The sequence below is a fragment of the Passer montanus genome, unplaced genomic scaffold, assembly GCF_014805655.1.
Source record: "Passer montanus isolate IOZ18808 unplaced genomic scaffold, ASM1480565v1 scaffold16, whole genome shotgun sequence".
NCBI classification, from domain to species: Eukaryota; Metazoa; Chordata; class Aves; order Passeriformes; family Passeridae; genus Passer; species Passer montanus.
This window is the reverse complement of record NW_024363160.1, coordinates 565,805-583,166: the sequence shown is the minus strand read 5'-3', so window position 1 is coordinate 583,166 and position 17,362 is coordinate 565,805. Positions and strand designations below refer to the sequence as shown.

The following is a 17,362-nucleotide window of genomic DNA, read 5'->3' as shown; positions in this document are numbered from 1 at the left end:
AGTTTGGGCATATTTTTTAAACAGAACATGGTATGAGTTTAAGGTTGTTAAAATCTGTTCAAATATTTTCCATTAAAACAACATCAATTCTCTCCATCAACAGGGCAAGGCTCTGCAGCAACAACAGAATACCCATTTTGCCATCAAGAAAAACTCTAGCATATAGAGTTTATACTCTATGCACATACACATAGATATGTTCCAAGGGAAATCTTTATCAATTACTGCCTAGATTTTTGTAAAGTCTTTTATTGATTCCATAATCTTTCTCTGCAAGTTGGGTACTGCAGATGATGGTCACACCTTGCTTTCACTGAAATCAGCTAGGGAGGCTGCACAGCAGCAGAGTCCTTTTGCTTCAGCAGAGCAAGAGCAGCCCACTTCATGTACACCATGGCACTGCTCACTCCCATCTCCAGCCCGTCTGCCACAGGTAGCTGCCCTACTGCATTACAATGAATGACACTTCCCAGTAGCCCAAAAAGGGCCTAGTTTTGGGTTCTGGGAGGAAGCAAGGTACTCTTAGCCCATAAAACATAATTTCCATAACAGATACCCACTTGCATTTGGGCAGAACTGGCAGACTGGCAGGTTCCTGTCACTGTCTAGAGATAATGTGTGTGTGTGTGTTTTAAGTGTAGTGTGAACAAACCCAACTCATTAGACTTAGCAATATATACTGACAAAACTGGTTTAGGAACAGAGGAAATTAGCCATGTGTTCAGAATGGTTGTTCTCCAGGCTTTTGGCTGTCTATCCTTCACTTGGCTTGTGGGGCTTGGTTTGGGATTTTGTGTTTGGCATTTTTTAGTTTGTTGGTTTTTTTATATTTGTTGTGTTTGTTTGTAGTTAGAAAGATAAGCTTCTTCAAAGTCAAGTGGTTTCTTTAGGTTGTACTGTTTACAGAAATAGGAAACAATTTGTCCCTCACTGCTTACATAAAGAAAATAATGTGCATGTTGTTTGTGGCCTCACCACAGGTGTTACTCAGCAAATTTTAATTATCCTGTTGGTGATTTAATGTTGTGTAAAAACATATCCTAGCATGTATACACATCTGCCCTTGCTTATTAAAATCTGTTAGTTTTGGCTAGCTCACAGACATGAAGATACTTCCCACTAACCAAAGCAGATTTTGAACTTTTGTCTGTTGTTCACTGCTCTCTCCCAAATAAAAAATGGGTATAATCACATACCAAATGTTAATCATTTCATGAAAATAGTAGCAAAAAAAATATGACTGGGTTCATGCATGTAGTTAGCCAGATATTTTCCCAGCTACTTCCTTCCCTCTATGAGCTTGCACAGCTCTCAAAAGCCTTCCTTCACAATGTGGCAGGGCAGGGAAAGGTTGCTTGGATATTTTTCCAGGCACACAAATACAGTTAGTACCCAATATGTGAACTATGTTATCCCTTAATTAAGCAAAATACAACATATTCTATACACAGTTTATAGAATACATCACAGAAGCATAAGAAATAAATTTTCCTCACTGGAACTAAAGGGAATGTTTAGAAGAGTGACCATGAAAAAAGACAAGTATTTCAAAGAAGGTGAGGTTTGGAGAGTCAGTGGTGGTCTTAAGGGATTGCTAGAGAAGAAGCATACCCCCAGAAGGAACCTGGGCAAAACAAGTGGGAGGAATACACAGTGAAAGGTGGCAAGCTGCAGAGCACAGTGAGCCCGATCTTACAAAGCAGGAGGGCACTCTAGTCCAGATGCTTTTTGAATGCTCATGATTTCAAGGGATACATTTAGCTCAGACAAGCTTTAATTTTAAAAAGTAGGTAAGAAAGGCAGAAACACAGAAATGGCACAGAAAATTGCCCTCAGTATAGGAATGAACTGAAAGACAGTGTGCTTTCAGTTTTGAAGTCCAACTGAAGATTTTATCTTCCATATTTCCTGTTTCTGACACATTTGTAGCAAGTAAGCAAGCCATGTTTCTAAGATCACTGAGAGGCAAGTAACAAGGGACAACAGTACTTAAAAGGTACTAATGACACTGAAGGACTCCATGAATTGCAGCCTGTTGTAAGGGCTGTATTTTATCGGGCATATACAATAAAAACTACCTGGGAGCCAGAGTCTCCTCAGCTGTACCCAGGCAGCCGCTCCATCCTGGGAGGTGAAATGAGGCCAGAATCTCCAACTGCTCTGGAGGCTTAGCTGCAACCATGACTGAGGGCAGCAGCTGCTGAGACCTCCACCCTTGTCCCACAGAAGGAATCCACAGACGGATGGGTAGCACTGCTAGGTGGGACATCTACTGAGTCGTCATGGTTTCTTTCACAACAACTGCATTTTTCCCTGGCTCTCAAATCCAACTCCTCACTGCAGAAGTGCTGTCTCTCATATTCCTCTGCCATAATAATGACAGGCAAACTCAATTAACACTGTGAGCAGTTTGGATGTCTGCACAACAGGTTGCCAAAAAAAAAATCCAATCCCAAGGGGAAAAAAACCCAACCAAAGATAACTAAGAACATTTGTTGCATAATGCAATTCAAAGCTTCTATCTGTAGGACCAATAAAAGACATGTTTATTATGTCTTAAATCAAGATGTGAAAGCTTGGTTTTGAACTGCTTTAATGTTAATGATTTATTATACATGCAATACTAGAGGCTAGTATCTAGTTTGGTAAGACACATCCTATACATTCAATGCAGATTTTCTCTTCAAGCTTCTTACTGAGATCAGAACATAATAAAATCACAAAATTGTGCATTCCCCTGCAAATAATTTATTCAGAGATTAGTAAGAGAGTAATGTATCTTCCTTAGTAATACCCTGGATTTCTGTCAACATCATCATCAAATATATACCACAAAATACAATACGTGTAACCACAAGCCTTTTTATATGACATATTTTAAAGGGCTTTCAACATTGATTAGATCTCTACTACTGCTGTTATTATTCTTGTGATCTAAAGTACTCTAGATAGGTACTTGAAGTAGAAACATTAATTTGGAAAGATTAAATATCAGGAAGACATTTCTCTAGATACTAGAGATAAGCACTCAAGTATGTCACCAAACAAATGCTTACCCCAAATTTCAAAAAAAAAAAAAGTGTGTGTGTGTGTGTGTGTGTGTATACACATCCATAAACATATTATTTAATAGCTACTCTTCACTTACTGTGAGAACTACTCATCTGTAATCTTGGAGCCAAGGGCCCAGTGAACCCCATAAAAGCAACTACCATTATATAAAATAAATTAAGCAACACTGAGAAGAAAGAGATAACATAAACATTCCCCATACTAATAGCCTTTCTATTAGAGAGAAAGAACAAATAATTTAGTCCAAGAGGGCACTGAGAACAGTCCGTGACTTCAGCATGCAGTCGTGAGGAGTTAAGCTAGGAAGGAGCAGCCAAAACATTCTTTTTGAAGTGTCAACACAGGCTTATAAGGAAGTGACATCAAACCTTTTTTTCAGACACGTTTCATTACAAAGAAATTTCAAAATAAGCCCAGCACACCCTCTTCATCATCTTCTCCCTCCTCATCCAGCCAAGTGAGGAATCTCCTCACATGAAGCCATCAGGTGACAGCACAGTATGTGGCACTGTGTGTGTGTATAGGAAAGTCCTAAGTGCCTTTTTAACACCTTATGTCACTGCCTGCCTTCAATGGAGGAACCAATTGGACATACACAATGAAAACAAAAGACATGATCCAAATTAACATACACAGCAGGGAGCATAAGCTTGGAAACACAGGATGGGATGAAAAACGTCCTTCACATACAAGATTAAGACTACAAAGTATTTAACAGAGGTTTTCCTGGGGAAAGCATTACCTAAACACATGCTCTACACTGCATTATAAAGCTGATGATAATGACAGTACATCTGCTACTCATGGAAATATCACCCTCTGTTCTTCCTCAAACAAACAGCCAGCCATTAAGTTTTGGGTAACAAACCAAATCAAATTAGGAGCAGCAGTTACAACAACTTACAATATAAGAATAATTTACTAAAAGCATCAATTGGCTGTTGACTCCATTTGCCATCTGGAATATTGCCATTACTATAAAAAAATACATATGTCAACAAAGCAGCAGCCTCAGTGCAGTATGCTGGTCTTGATGCTGCAGAGGACAACTATTTCCATAGGATAACACAGCTCAGTTGTCCAGCATTTGTGGGCTTCTGGTAGGCCCCTGGAGAGAAGGAAGGACAACACCCAGATACCTAGAATTTAGTATAATGTATAATTAAGGAAACTCTGCTACTGAATTTTGGCAATTTTATTCTTTACTTTTCCGCTCAGTTCCCCAAGGAGGCTATCACACATGCAGCCACTAAGAGAGAATGTTTTATCCCAAAATGAGAACAAACAAATGTTTCTAAAAGTTAGTTTTATGCAGAGTGTAAAAATACATTTGCTTGGGAATGTTAAATATTTTTAGAAAAATTTCTAATCTAATTTCATTTTACTCATTTGATGGAAGAGCAAAGAAGCAAAGTACTTTGGGATGAACCTTTTCTGCTGGGACAATTAGTAGTAGAAATTCAGATTCTAAGCACAGTGTCCCCCAGTCCTCTGAAGATGCCACTACCTCTGTTCTGGTCACTGGGTACCAAGCACAGATGGGCAGATGTCACAGCATCAGACCACCTGCAGGAATTCTTATGGCAGAATTTAAAATAGAGACACATGCAAAATTGCAAAGCTGTTTATGTATTGAGCTTGACTATCATACTTGAAGAACAGAAACTATTTTTTATTGTTGGTTCGAGAAAACTGTGATCAAGTTAAACTTTTGCAAGCTTCCAAAGAGCAGCTGTGTATCCAGGTATGGAGCTAGGCTTTCCACATGTAGTACAGGTGTGGTGCAATACCATATTACCCAGTGCTGCTTCAGTAACAAGATCAGATGGCATCTTTTTTGAAAGACTAACAGCTGACAAAAACTTGTAGAGGCTTTATGCACACCTTGTGTATTTATCATCACTCCTGTTTCACCATGTTCTCAAAATGATCGGAGATTTGAGAGGAAAGAGTTATAGACTATATTAAACGATGCAGATTAGTAAAACCACAAGAAGGTGGGGTTCTGCTTCAAATAAAAACAGCCCTTCAGAAAAATCTAGATACTGGTATTTTAAGAAATATCTTGCAAGTGCTCTCTTCTTTGACAACACCATAATTGTCAAAAACCTGAAGTAGTAATAGGCAAAACAGGTATCTGATGTGTACAAATAATAATATAAATATTTAATATAGTTATTAATGAAAGACATCTTAAAATAACCTTTCTTCTATACAAACCACTTATACAGCTATCACACCACATGAATAAGAGTAATAGGAGTTTCATTGTAGTGTAGTTTTCTTAGGGATATAAAAACATATTTATAACTCCTCATACACACAATGCAAGCATATTACTAAGAAAAGAGATAAGCTACACTACCTATCTCCTTTTTTCAAAATGTGTGAAATGAACGTTTTCATGCATACGATGCTAAGTTAAGACAAAAACTTCTAAATATATTTGACAAATAACTGTCAGTGATATGACTTCTCTCAGAAAGAGAGGCTTTGTGTTTTTGATGACCTCAGTGATACAACATCAAATACCACTGAAGAAACTATAACATTTTAGTTTTACAGCATTTAAATAAAATTATAGCTATGAACCTAGCTATGATGTGTGTAATCTGCACAATCATATATAAAGTAGCCCATTCTTGCACGTTTTTCACAGATACACAAGTTACAAGCCATGTACTCATTGACTTTTTTCTTTTTCTCAGCACAGATGGCATTTCAAGAGGAATTTTTTTGTGCCACAGCTAACACAAACCACAAAGAAATTACTCTTATTGAATATTGCCTGCTGTTGAGAAGTGTTTTGAAATTACACTCCATTTTTTAAGGGAACTGAAGAGCTGAGAACAAGCCGTGCATTCACATCAATGGCCAACACAGAGAGCAGCAGTGCTGACTGAATGCAGCTCTTCACCAACCCATGCCTAATGGTCGCTGCAGATTAGGGACATGTTTTTCCTCTGTGCCACTTTTGAGGAATTCATTGAAATTTGCTTTGTAATGAGATCACTGTCTGTCGGCAACTTCCACCACACAGACAAAATTATGTAGCCTTTTGTACTGGCTACCAGTGGAAGAAGATTTTTAGTAGGTGTATTTCAACAGATAAAGACAGTTCTTCAAAGAAGTCCTTTGAATACAGGATTTCCTAGAGAAATAGGAAACTTATTTATGCATGTATATATATACACATGCACAAGCAAAGCCTCCATCTGAAGATAATAATACGGACTCCAATGTCAGGCTGTAGAACAACTTAGCTTTACCACAATTAATTGAACCATGAATTTTTCACAAAATGTATTTTTCACTGGATAGCAAGTCCACAGTTAAAAAATGGAAACTAACACTGTACAAAAATCCAGATGGCCAAAGTCACCAGCGGGTGTTAAGTTCCCTCTTCTAATATTAATACTATGGAAACCTGGGAACAATGAACTCAGAAATGATGACCAGGTTCTACAAAAGGTCCCACCAAAGAGAGAGTCACTTTTTCATGAGAAGTAAGCCACAGCTCTATCCTTGTTAGGTCTGTACCTGTTAAATCACAATCTGCTCTCACAGAATAAATTATGGTAAACCAGGCTCAAAAGCCACGATCACACATAGTTGAAATTATGCCTCATTGTGTGAGAATCATTATCAAATATGAAACATAACAAGTAAAGAAGAGCAAGAGCATGTTTCTTTATTCAGGAGATTAATACTCCTTCTGCTTTAAACATTACTGGGAAAAATACCTCAAGAGAAATGTCAACTAATCCAAAATTTGTGCTTTAAAAAGAAAATTATGCTGGCAGAATCCTGCTGGATAGGCCATCCAGCATATCCAAGCCAAGTGATGAAAATAAATTGTACTGGTGAGATAACTGGTTCCTCTAGAAGCTGCAACTGATTGAACATGATGGTCATGGGGACACCAGTAACACAGTCAAGTATGAAATATCTTGCAAGTGTCAAATCTGCACACAGCACAGCACAAAGGAGAGAAATGGGGGAACTGACAAAATGTCCACTGAAAAATAAAGATACATTATGCACAATTTCAGAACACATTTTTCTACAGCTGGGAATGCTATACTTCTTTCAATAAACAATCCTATCCAGCATATTGCTGTGGTGCTCTGGCAGTGGGGACTTGTGAACGCTAATGCCTGAGTCCATACCACCAGCTAGGAAATACAAGCTTATTTATAGCAAGATTAACCCTCCCAGTGGTCAACCTAAAATAGGGCAGGCCTGCTTTGCTCCCCAGCATGTTTGAGACTTGATGCATCTCACCTCTTGAAAGGTGAGTTTCCAGCAGTTTGCAAGCTGTCAGGAATGCTGACATCATGGAAGCTGGTTCAGCTGTCATGGCAACAAACACTATGCACACCTAGGCAGCTAACCTGAAGATGGCCTTCCAGATGTGCAAGGTGACTTCTGGAGTTGTGGTTTGGCTCTGCAGAAACTATGTGCAAAGTTTTAATAGCAATTTAATCTACCATTTTCAAAGAAGTTTCTGCTACACTGCTTTTGCATACTGCAGGCAAATGAAAGGTATCCAGAGCTCCAAAGATAATTACAGTCCTTTTAGAATGCACAGGAAATGTAGCACTAGAAAATAGCATCAAGAATACATAGGGTTTTTACTTCAAAATAAGCCCACAGACCCATTCTCTGATTGCTCTTTGGTTAAGACTTTTTTTCTCTGCCATCAGTTTGATCCTAGAAGGTACTACACACCATTTTGTACCAGACCAGACATGAGTTTACTACCTCAATATCAAATATAGTCAAGCTTTACTGACTTTTTTGGTAAAAATCAATCAAGCTGCACACATTTAACTAAACAAGTGTAGTAAACAAAGCAACAATTTACTACTTCAATAACTCACTGGTATATGTTTGGAGAAGCTACTTTTAAATGCATGGTATTACCAACTATCAGATTTTTTACAGAAACTCTGAAATAGAGGAATGACACTGGGACTAGTTTCTGTTCTATAAAAACAACTGTTATCAAAGTTTCTAGGTAACATGAGTACAGAAAATGAAACTTAAGAAAGAGGATTGTGAAAAAATAGGAGAAAATGTCACACCTCCATGAAAAGCTATTGGTCTATCAGGGAAATTTAGAGGGCTCAGAAGCTCACAGAGCTACAGCCAGTGACTCTGAAGCAAGCCTAATTTCTTGGCCTTTTGTTTTAACTCAATTAAGCTGAAAATCCTCAGCAGCCAGCAAATAGTGGATGCCCTCTGAAACTGCCCCATCAATCCCCTCAGCAAAAATTGAGAGGTACAGGAAAGAAGCTTCCCCAAGAAAACTGGGGACTAGTCTAAAACAGATGGAGAAAAATAATGGAAGACAATCTCTGAATAAACACCACCTCTGGGTAAACAGAAAAGCACAACTTGATCAGCAGGTTTTTTCCTCTACAAGCAGATTGGGAAGTCCTTCCAGTGAGGTTATCATAGTTAAGCAGATACTGCTTTTGATCTTGAAGTCAAGCTCCTGGAGAGTTTTGGCTATGAAAATATGCAAATGTTTCCATTGGAATGCATGGTGCATAATCAATCATGCCCAGCAGGCCTTACAGATCAACAACACACTCTAATCAGAAGGCTGCCCAGAGCTATGTTCCTGGAGAGACCAGGCAAGAAAATAATTTAGGGATGAAAATACATCACCATCTGTACTATTTCTTTATAATGATGGTCAGGAAACATGACTGAAATTCATTTTGCCCCAGCTTTCTGTAGCTATTCTACAAAGACCTAAAGAGACAATGTTGGAGAGAATTCTTAGAGGTATTTAATTTACTTTATTTCATTTATTTAATATGTTTTTCCATTAAATTAGAAACTAATTAATAGATAAAATATAGGTACAGGAATAAAAATTAATTTCACAGTAATAGAGCAGCTTTTTTAATATAAAAGCTTCTAAAGACAGTAAAATGCAATATATCATTGTCATGGCAAATGTCACTGCTTAACAGCAGTGAAAATGAAGAGCACAGCAGCGAGGGTTTATTGCACAATAACTATTTTAACTCTAAGGAAGTGTTTAAGCAACAGATGTTTAGCTGTGGCTTGTCCTTTAGCAGCACAAACTATGTAGGCAGTTAGAAAATTTATCTTGTTCTTTTCTTCAGAGAAAACAGAGTACAGGAGGGCTGGGGAAAATGAGGATGATGTATCAAGAAGACAATACAAATTTCACAATATTTTGAGGTCATCCAGTAGAAGACTAATAAAAGAAAACCTGTTGATTTATTCAAATGCATCTACCCATCAGAGGGGTAGAAGTGATGCATGCCTACTGCCTTTGGGAACACCTGAAAGGACCCCCTCTGACACTACTGCATTTCAGTTCTGAAGGGCTTCTAGCTACCACTGGTCAAAACACTTCAGTCTCAAGAGGCCTTTAACACCACCACCATTTTTCCAACATTTATTCTCACATTTTACTCAAAAAAAGGAAACTTCATCCCTTGCTCTGCACCACCCACCCTTCTATCCTCCTTCTTCCAGGAGGAAGAAGCCATTCCCTGCACTGGGTCCCACCTCACATCCTCACACCCACTGTATCAGCAGTCCAGGCTCTTTCATGTTTTTCTTTTTGACGTGATTTGGAACTATGTGTCCATGATGGTAAGTTACTGAAGAAAACATAAATGAGCAAGAAGGTCCTGTTAACTTCCACACCTCTGCCTGCTGGGAACATCCTCTCTGATTACACCTGACCTCTACAGAGGTAGCTGTCTGAAATACTGGCAAACCTGGGCCTGCTTCTGCCCACCAGACAAGGTGATTAGTCCCACAATGATACCGCTCTCTTTTTACAAAATGGCCTTTCACTGCTCAGATCCATGGATCTGGCTGTGTTTGATTGCTGCTGCTTGAACTGGAGATCAACCAAAAGCGTATTTTTCTCTCTTCTACAGATAACATCTCAATTCTCAGAGATAACTGCAGTTCAAAGCCAGACCACTTTTTCCAAGACTGCAGTTCTTTATGCATCAAAACTGACAATAAATTCAATATTTAAAGGAAAAATAAAAAATTCAAGTTTCCTCATTATATCAAATAATTCATTTGCTCAAGCTGAACAGTTCCATTTATGCTTATCTGCATTTCAGAAGAAGGAACATGATTTAGATCAGATAAATTTTGTTTAAAATGACCAACTGAAGAAATCTGAAAAGGGAAGAATTAATGCTGTTAACTGTCATTTCATTTCTTGCACTCCAAAAATAAAAATCATTATGAAAAAGTCATGATCTCCTCCTGTCTTAATCCAAAATACACTTCCAGTACAGGACATAACACAGAGATAAACATCTGTAGTATCTCCACAAGATGAAATAAAAATGCAAACAACCAACTTAAAAATTCTGCATCCAATGAAATATTTATTTTACTATAATTTCCATGGACCTGACTACCTGGCACACAAAGATATTTTAACATTTCTAAAATGTCAGAGTCCATAAGCAATAATGAAAGCTCTGAAGCTGAATGCCTCCAAGAAACATTATGCTGGTGTTTTGCTGAGCTGTTAGTTATTTTAGATACAGTGTGTCACAAAGATTTCCATTCTTATTCATTGAGATCCTTAAAACAGCTAAGAAAAGATGGCCTTTGTTTCATTTTGTGGGAAAAGTGAAATAAATTTATCCACCTCTTTAGCAGCTCTTTTGCAAACACTTTTTCAGAGCTCTTTTGGACATACTCATATGCCCCTGCTAATAATGAATCCAAAGCTTTGATAAACTTCTGTCTCAATATCACTTAAATATTGTCATGGGTTTAGTTGGATACTGCAAAATGTTACGTTATCTTTCACTTTGGCATCTGAAGTGAAATGGGTTCCACTCAGTTCCACTAAGGTTTTAAAACAAAATAAGGTTTTAAACAAACTAAAGTTTTAAAACAAAATAGGGTTTTAAAACAAGTTTCACTTTCACTTATTACTACATACACCCTCTTTACAAAATAAAAAATTTGGGGTTTGTTTTGTAAAAAGGATATATGTAGCAATAAGAAATTAAGGCCCTATTAAAATCCTTATTTGTCCCACATAATTGTAAACATTATCTAATTAATTCAAGATGATCTTACAGAACTGGGTATAACAAATCTGCAAAGGCAGGTGGATTGTATCATCAGAAGAGAGAACAGTCTACTCAATGAGTCCTGCAGCAGGCAAAGGAACAAGGAATTCACCTCTGGGGAACACACAACTCTCTCAGCACAGTCCTAGACAGAAGACTGGAAGGGACCTAGAAAGAGGCAAGAAATGGATGGAGGCTTCTTGGAGAACGTGACTTAGAGATCAAACTGTGCTGCCAAGGAAGAGGGACTGGGTGCTCCCCTTCATTACAACAGCAAATATTTAGGAAGATCTCCAAACAAAGGTTTAAGTGTTTTTCCCATCAGTTGTGGACAAATGGCCCAATAACACCTCAGCTTCAAAGCAAAACTTGAGCTTGACTGGAAATATGTAGCAAGAATGACCAAAATGTTTATTATGCAATTCAGCATAAATTCCAGGTTTCTTTCCTACTTCATTAATTTTGCTAATGCTGGAGCTCAACCTGCATGTCTGAAAAGACACAACATAACACAGTAATTTTTATGCCCCCAACAAAATACATGCAGATGGAAAAAACAACTTTAGAAGACACCTTTGTAAGTGAACTTACTTCCTATCATCTTAAGTATCCTGTGCTCACAACTGGTGTCACAATTAGCCTTAAGAAGGCATTAAAGATGTTTATTCATCCTCTTTTCCAGCTCATTGGGGAAAATATATCCATCCCTCCAAGGAAGGATGATCTTGTAGCTACAGAAAATGAGGGCTTGACTACTACTTCAAGTAGATTATCTACATGAAGTCACACAAAAATGCACTTAAACCCTGTACCTTAGCAGCCTGAGTTGTTAAATAGAAATGCTAACATATGGTTTGAGCAGAAGGTTAGCCTAGGTTACTTCCTGAGGTCCCTCCTGACCTACATGTTCTTGTGATCCTATTTGCTTTGAGACACACAGGATGAATGAGAAGGGCACTCAGACATCACAAAGTTGATTACTATTGAAAATCTCAAATAAGTACCCTAACATTTTCAAGGTTGTAATACATAGCTTTTTACTACATATATATGGGGGGAAAATCCTGTAAAAATGCTCATGGACTCAGTGCATGGACATCTTTGACAGCCAGAGAAAAACATCAAGTGATCCTGTTCTGGATGATGTGATAGAACCTGCTGGTTATGTTGGTTTTCAGAAAGCAAACAAACTGAAAAACTAAACATTTGTTTTGACTACAAATTTTTAAAGTAGCATCATAAACTTGAAAGGCCTTTTACTGAATTACGTGCAAGTAAATTTACCAGGCAGATTAAGCAGAAATCTTTACAGACACAGTGATGCTAACATGAACAAGAAAAAGAAAAAGCACTTGTCATCTTGCAACACAGAATACCCAATGAGTAGAAAGTGTCTCCAAGTATGACAAGTAAAAAATTTGAAAAATTAATTGCTAGCAGGTAAGATGATTCTGTGTCTAATTTAGAAGATTACTTCTCAGGGTGAAGCTGAGTCAACAATCTCTTCCTCTTAAGACACATCCTCTCCTCCAAGTACCTCAGCTACAGCACACTCTAAAAGCAAAAACAATGCAAAAGCAATAGCAAGTCCTACTCTACAGATGCTCTCATTTTCTGCTACAGGTGTTTTTAATTTCCCAGCAGTTCTCTCAAATAGGAAAGTTGTGATTGACTTCAGACTGCCTGGGCACAAACACTACTCTTAGTTCTGTTTACAAATTTGGATCTAATGTCCCATTAAAAAAATGACAGAGAAGAAAAAGGAATAAAGCTTAAAACAAAACACAAAAAAAAAATCAAACTCACCTTGCTGGAGGCACATCAATATTTGAAGAAACAACCTTGCGCTTCTGCTCCAGAAGACAAACAGAACGTGTGTTTTCCTTTTCACACTCATGAGCTCTGTTAAGTTTTTTGGTCTCTGCTGTTTTTAAATCTTCCTCCTTTGTGGTAAACAGGAGAAACTGTTGTTCTGGCAGTTTTCGACTGATGTCATTTTTAACATCCTCCTGTTGAAATGCATGGAAGGTCATTTCACGCTTGATGTTGGCTGCCTGAAAAATTGAAAGCAATTATTAAATTTTCCTTTAATTTGCCTAAAATGGGAAACAACCCACTACCCACAGGCATTTGCTTCTAAATAATTATTTGAATTAGTGAATACCATTTCTTTGTCCTTCATAAATTCTGAAACGGCCATTAATTTCTCAAGATGTTGAAGACTAGCCAGGAAAATAAACAATTTTTGTCCATTTGATAAAGCTATCAATCTCTTTATGTTAAATCAAAAAGGTATTTGTACTAGAATGTCAGAAACCAGATTATAAACAACATGTCTTTAATGCACACACATCTGTGCTGCATAGCTATGCAAAAGAAATCCTAGCTGCCTTTCTCCTAAAATTGCAGGGAAAAAAGTCAGAATTTTTCCAGATTAAACATAACAAAAAAATTAAAGTGCTTCCTACAGCCACATACTGGATACTTTAAAAGCTGTATTTGTAAATAAGGGGTTTTCCAGGAGCAGTAAAATAATTTGCTATGATCCAACTCATCTGCCAGAAGGCAAAGGGGAGCAAGTGATAGCAGCAGGATCTCTGTGAGGAGCCATCACAGAGCAGGGACACACACCCAGGATCAACTCCAGGTTGTCTCTTTGCCAGCGCTTCCCAGATCTGGTCTGCCACTTCCCACAGGCAAAGACTTCCCATGCAAATACACCACCACTCTGGAATACAATGTGCTGATGTTTATAAAGCAAATTATTGCAGGGGTGCAGGGAAGACCCTGAAAACTCATCAGGACCAAGCCACTCCACCTTCCCAGCAAGCAAAACAAAGCACAGGACCTAGATTTTTTTTGTGAAATCCATTCCCTGGCCAGTTACACTTCCCTGGCCAGCTACAGTTTCACAGGGGCAGACCCATCTATGAGGTGACCCCTCCAACCAGCCCAAACAACCAAACAAAATACAGCCAACAAAGTGGCAGCTTCTCCTGCCTTGAGCAGAGGTACTTCCACACCTCATTGCTCGGAGAAATACAGGTGCCTTCTAGAGCTGGCAAACTGGATTTTAAAATATTTGTAAATTATTGCTGCTCTTCACATTGGAGATATCCAAGCTGTACTGTCCTCAGACAGAAACAGCATCAATAAACAGAAATTCCTATGTCAACTCTTCCAACTTATTCCTCCTTTTCATCATCCAAAAAATTAATTAATGTATTTGTGTATATATTTATGTAGTAAAATATATTCCTCTCTCCACAGATCTGTTTGTAGATTTCAAACTTTGGCAGTTACAAAAATGGTGCAAGCAATTTTAAGTTCACAGGAAAGATACTTGCCCCAGTAATTAATACTACAGCTGTATTCTGTAAAGTGTATCACATCATTAATGCATAACTATTTAGGACTGTTGATTTAATTGTTTCTAGTGCTTCCACTGAGGGGCTTTTAGCAGTTGCTTCAAGATGAAAACAAGAGTTATTATTCTATGAACGTAAACAGTAGAAGAATTGGACACTTTACACTTCTTCACACACAAACAGATGACACATTACCAAGAAAATCTGCCTGGAAGACAAAACAGTCAGCATGTGATCACACAGAATTAGAAGAAGACATATAAACAACACAAATTGAATTCTGATTTAATGATTTTTTTTAAAAACTACTTAGATTCAAAATTAGCCTTTTTTTGAGTGCCTGAGAATCACTGAAATGCTGAGTTGCCTTCAATTTTCATTAAAACTGACTTATAAGTAATGCACTGAAATAACAAAAAAAGCCCGAAAATACCAAAGTTCCAATATCCAGCCCCTACAAATTACGTAACATCAAACAAGGGTTTACATAAGGCTTGATTTCCATCCCCTCCACTGCTGCATGGTCTTCCCTTGCATGACCACACCTCCCTTCCTCATTCCCATGGATTCCCACCTCATCCACTACAGAGGAGGCTCCTGTGCAGGGCAGGAGCAGCTCCCTGTGCATGGCAGGGGCTGATGTGCACAAGCACTGGGCAGCACCCGCAGCTCCCTCCTTACCCTCTACAAACCTCAGTGTGGAAAACACACAGAGCACGGAGAGGAGAGGGACAGCCTCCCTCATTTCCTACTCTCCAATGCCAGACTGAACTCAAGTTTTCATCAGGATGGTTTTAATTAATCTTTTAATGGACTAAGTGCATAACTGTACCAAAGGAAAAAAGGTATTTTTGTCTTCTATTTATGAAATTTTAGGATTTTACTCAGTTTCAGAAAATATATTGTGCCATACATTGCTGAGTTTTCTTTACAGACCTAAGCAGTGACAACAGAAGGTTGCAGGCTCAGACTACAGCTGTAACATATAGCCAAAATCAAAAACAGCAGAATACTTTTACTGTGATATGAGATAATCTATTCTTATATATAGAATTTATCCACATCCAGTTCAAACACATTCCATATGTCAATATGCTACAATTAATAGTCAGTCCCATGCATCTATATGGAAGTGAGGAAAGACAAAAATCACAGAGCAAATGCTCAGGTTGCAGAAGCAGCTCAGGTTCTTCAGCCAATGGTCAGAAAAAGCAGAAGACCAAATCCAGTGCTTAGACTAATTCTCTTCCTCATGTTCAGTTTTCAACAGATGCTTGGAAATACTAACTTCTTTCCAAACTTTCCCTTGAGAGTGACTGCATGTAAAGAATCTTTTCTGCTTTAGATGCAGGTGACCATGAGTGAAAGCCAGGAGTTTTCCTTGATGGGCTTTCTCCAGTAGCTTTCTCCTACTCCACATGCAGTTTTTCTATTTTAATTCATCCATGTCTATGGAAGCCATTTCCCCTTGAAATGGAAGTCTGTGGTGTCTTTTGCTGGAAATCCAACCACCTACACAAGCAGCCATTGATGTGAGGAGTGCTGAGGGCCATGGTCATTCGAATGATCAGGTTCCTCACTTCCCTCAGATTTCAAGCTTGGCTTCACCAGCACTCACAGTTCAGAGATAACACAGACAATTTCCAATATCTTTCCAGATAGTTAACTGTTCTGTCATGTTTTATCAGTTACTATATTTTTTTTCATAGATCCTTAACATTCTTTTACCCACTTGAGTCTTGTGGTGGTCCTTCAAGTCCAGAATGTTTCAGCAAAAAATCTGTGGAAGATTTAGTCAAACCTGTCTAGACCTGTCTCACAGACAGGCAGAACATAAGATTTTCCCACTATTTTATTTCAGCTTACTTCCAATACTTCAAAATTCTCCATCCATTCCTGTTCTCAAATTCCATTATTACATTATTCCCAAATGGTTCAGCTTTTGTTGTCCTCCAAATTTGCCATCTTATTGCCTCCAGTATCAACTACTGGCAAAATTTCTGTCCTTTTCATGTACTTGATGAATTATCACTCATACAAGCCACTTGATAATAGGCTGTTTTTCTATGCAATTCACTGTGTATTTTCACCCTTAAGCCATTAGCAACCTTCAGCTTACTTTCAACTGAGTTCTTTGCAACCTGGCCTCAGGCAACCAACATCACTTGGAAGTTCAGTCACAGAAACAGGAGCTATAAACCACCTGTAAATTAAAAAACCCCTAGTTTTGTTTCTCTCTGCAGTTACCTCTACCTGCCTTTGTCAATTTCCCCTCTCATCACTATCGGGCAAGGGCAACTTTTGATACTGTGTTCCTTGGAAACAACCATATTGCCCAAGTCTTCCCCAGTGGAGCTCAAGCATGGGGCAGTGCCAGAGCTGACGTCTGATGTGGCCTGATGTTACTCCTTCAGTAATCATCCTGCAAAAACTGAAAACCATTTCTTGCTTTGGTTTCTAAATAAAAACTTCATTAAGAAAGCCTTTCAATTTCTGTTTCAAAGCTGCCAAGACAATAGTATATATTTAGATTGAGGGTTTTACTTTTAAGTTAAGGGTTTTACTTTAAAGCCTGATTCATTATTGTGAAACTGCAAAGTTTAATAATCCATGTGACAGCTAAATCATTAGCGCAGTTACTATTTTCAGCAGTATATTAATAATTTTTCATTGCAAAACCTATCTTAACCTGCCTATAGAAAGTTTTACGTGGTGGCATTTTGTCATAACCCAATTGCTGGTCCTGAACTCCACATCAAGACCACGTGTTGCAATGTAAGTCCTGTCCAAAATGAGCATGCTTGACACTGACACAAA

General features: G+C 38.2%; 1 protein-coding gene across 1 annotated transcript in view; it reads right to left on the bottom strand.

Annotated features, from left to right (window-relative positions):
* The window catches only part of ZNF704 (zinc finger protein 704), a 91,456-nt gene that overhangs the window by 59,257 nt on the left and 14,837 nt on the right, over window positions 1-17,362 (bottom strand). Inside the window, exon 2 of the mRNA XM_039702753.1 lies at window positions 12,984-13,231. Coding sequence (XP_039558687.1) covers window positions 12,984-13,231 — 248 coding nt within the window. The remainder of the gene's footprint in view (window positions 1-12,983; window positions 13,232-17,362) is intronic.